The 3,175-nt window shown below is 39.7% G+C and overlaps 1 protein-coding gene across 1 annotated transcript; it reads left to right on the forward strand.

The window, feature by feature from the left end:
• The first annotated feature begins 613 nt into the window (after positions 1 to 613).
• LOC148544189 (uncharacterized) lies at positions 614 to 991 on the forward strand. The gene has a single exon (XM_088498241.1). It carries the CDS (start codon positions 614 to 616, stop codon positions 989 to 991), a length of 378 nt encoding a protein of 125 aa, XP_088354367.1.
• The last annotated feature ends 2,184 nt before the right edge of the window (positions 992 to 3,175 follow it).

The following is a 3,175-nucleotide window of genomic DNA, read 5'->3' on the forward strand; positions in this document are numbered from 1 at the left end:
TAATCGAAACTAATTTATAAATTTGTAATTGAAAGGTATTTTAAAGATGGATATTTTATATTTAATATAATATCTCTTAATTTTATTAAAATTTAACAAAATCCCAAATTGCCCAAAAATCTCTAATTTCACATTTGCCCCAAATTAAACCCTAATCCTAAAATCAAACACACAAAACCCTAATCTTAATTAACACATAATTTCCTTTATCCCAAATGAAACCCAAGCTGCCCCTTACCTCCTTCAGCCGCCAATTACTTTCACCCCCAATAACCCCACTCATCGAAGAAAGAAAGAAAAGAAAAGGGAAGAAGGAAGGGGGACCTAGGAAGGAGGGAGAGGGGGGAGAAGAGGGAGGCAGCGCGGTGGGTGTCACTGCCACCGCCGCCGCCGCTGCTAATCGAGAGAAGGGGAGATCCAAGAAAGAGAGAGAGAGAGCATTGGTGGGAGAGGAAGACCGCTGCCACAGCTGCCGCCGCTCGTCCTCCAGCTCGTCGCCACCATCGCGGATCGCCACTGACCTCGCGCCCGTCACCGCCGACCATGAGCCAGAGGAGCAGAAGAACGATGCTATTACGCTGTTCCTCGCTGTAGATGAAGCTCGCCGCCGCAGATGAAGTTCGCCGCCGCAGCCGTTACTGTTCGCGCTGTAGTCGTCGCTGAAGGGAGCCATCGTCGCTGTCATCAGAACAGAGGGCGAGAGAGAGACAGAGAGCTCGCGGTGGAGGAAAGAATAGGCGCCGCCGTGCTGCATGAAGCTTCCGCCGTCGTTCCTGCCGCCGTCCAGCCTCAGTTAGCACCGCCGAAGCTCCTGCCATCACCGTCGTTGAAGAAGCTCACCGGAGCTGCTGGAGGCTACCGCCGCTCTACCTGGTTCTGTTTTGAGTCGCGCAACCGTGTCCGTGGCTGTCGGAGACCGTATCTGAAGCCTCTATCTTCTTGGGTTTTGGTTGTTACAAGTTACTCGGCTCTACGCTGTTGTCAGAACTAGGCCAGATTTACCGGTAACTGCTTCCTCCTTTCTTGAATCTATTCTATTTCTATTTTGCTCCGCTATTCTGATTTTATTGATATCCCTACTGCCTTACCAATTGGAATAGTTTTACTGCCATCAGGACAGATGCATAGGTCCCTGATTATGTTCTTTGCTGCTCTGTCGTTATGTTTTCTATAGCTGCAGTAAGTTATTTTAACCTTGATATCCTTACTGCTATTATTTTCCTATGAATTATTGAGAATTTCGTGATATTGACGTTCTAGGGTCGAGTTTCGGTAATCACATGGTTGGAGTAAAAGCCGTTTTTGTTGTTGTGAAAGTAAACGGAACTGCGGATGCAGCTGCCGCTGAATGCGAGCCGAAAGAAAAAGAGTTTATGTCTCGTAGTTAGATCACAATCGAGGTAGGGGTTTTTCTTAAATCTATTTTACATTACAGGGTTGTTATAAATCGATATTAACGCGTAAAATACATTTTTGTGATTTCGTGAGTCTTATGAATTGAATTGAGTTGTTTTGGTTGAATGAGATCATTAATTTGATTTGATATTAAACCCGATTTGATATTGGAATTTGATTTTAAAATAAACTTGGAAAAAGACTTGATATTTGAAAACGGGTTATTTATTGAGAATGATTTGCTATTTTTTGGAAATGATTCGAAAAGTGTTTGAGGGAATGGTTTGGTTTGAAACTGTTTGAGAAGACCGAGAATTCTTAACTATTGATTGATGCTGTTGGTTGAAGTCGGTTTAAATTGTGATTTATAGGATTGGTTGATTGAATTCTGGATTTTGTAATTTCTTTGGGTTGAGTATTGTTGTTGTGATAATGGTTGTTGGAAGTGATTTGACTGATTAACAGGTGTTTGGTTTGGTTTGGTTGGGACCCGAACAGGGTGGCAGAGTCCGAGTTTTAGAGGAGATGCTGCCGAAATTTTATAAAACTGGAAGTTTTGTTTGAAGTAATTGTTTAAAAAGATTTAGTTCTTAAACGTTATTTATTTTGGATTGATTTATTTAGAATAGTAAGAATTATGTTTTGAATTGAGATTGTTGATTAACGGAAAGAAGGATGATGAGGATTGATTTGAAATATGATTTTTGAATGAATTTGGAAATGGGATATGGATTGACGAATGATGATGATATTGAGAATGACTTAGATATTGATGAATGATGAATGAATTATTTGTGGCTTATGAATTTAAAATATCTGAGATGCGAGGTTCCCTGGATTAAGTGCCGTGGCTTGCCACCACGTGTACCAGGTTGAAAACTCGATACTCTGTTGACCCTACGACGTAAGTGTGACCGGGCACTATATAAATTCCCGGGAATGTTACCCCCATTGAGCAATATTGATTATTTGAGAAAAAACTATGCATAGACTCTTGGGGATGCACGTCGGGGGACAGTCTAAGGACAATTCAGACTTGTCGGGTTGGCTGGATAACCGACAGATGAGCCTCATCAGCCATAGGACAGGCATGCATCATATGCATTTGTATGCTTTGTTTGGGTTTGAACTTGTTTTGGTTTGCCTAATTGCTAAACTGTTCTTAACTGCTACTTGAATTATTTGCTGTAATTGCTACCTACTTGTGCTTTCCTTGTTTGTCTTGCCTGTGTTTGTCCTGGCGTGCTACATTTGAGAATAAACTTTGGTGCTGAATTAATGATTGTGTTGTTTGATTGTATGGTTGGTTTCTGATTGAGATTTTTCTTATAAGGAAGGAAATGTTTCGGATTTTTGAATAATTACACGTTTCTTTAAAATGGTTTTGAACGATTATCTACTGGTTTTTAAAAGATTCATAAGGCAATGATAATCATTGAGCTTGAAAACAATTTTCTTATTAAATATCTTCTTATGACAACTTTGAAACTGCGTGGTGAGACCGTGTGGTTAGGTTCTCACCCCCCTACAGCTTTATCTTTTCAGGAACCGAATGAAACATTAAGAAGAGTTATACTGCGTTTGGTTTATATGTTGTATTAATTAGTTTATTTTCTTCCCTTATCTTTGTTATTAAAATTTTGTAAGAGGGATAGGAATTGTATATTTTATATGTATAATATGTTGAGTTATTATGTAAGGAGTCTTGTATATGAATCTATGCCTGCTTGTATTTTTTCTTAAGATAAAGTATTTATTTTCGGTTTTCTAAGAAATCAGC

This window comes from Arachis ipaensis, chromosome B9 (assembly GCF_059453495.1).
Source record: "Arachis ipaensis isolate K30076 ecotype BB chromosome B9, ASM5945349v1, whole genome shotgun sequence".
In the NCBI taxonomy this organism is placed as follows: domain Eukaryota; kingdom Viridiplantae; phylum Streptophyta; class Magnoliopsida; order Fabales; family Fabaceae; genus Arachis; species Arachis ipaensis.

Bases quoted from the DNA above. Each gene is read 5' to 3' on its own strand.
- LOC148544189 (XM_088498241.1), top strand. From the start codon at position 614: ATGAAGTTCGCCGCCGCAGCCGTTACTGTTCGCGCTGTAGTCGTCGCT.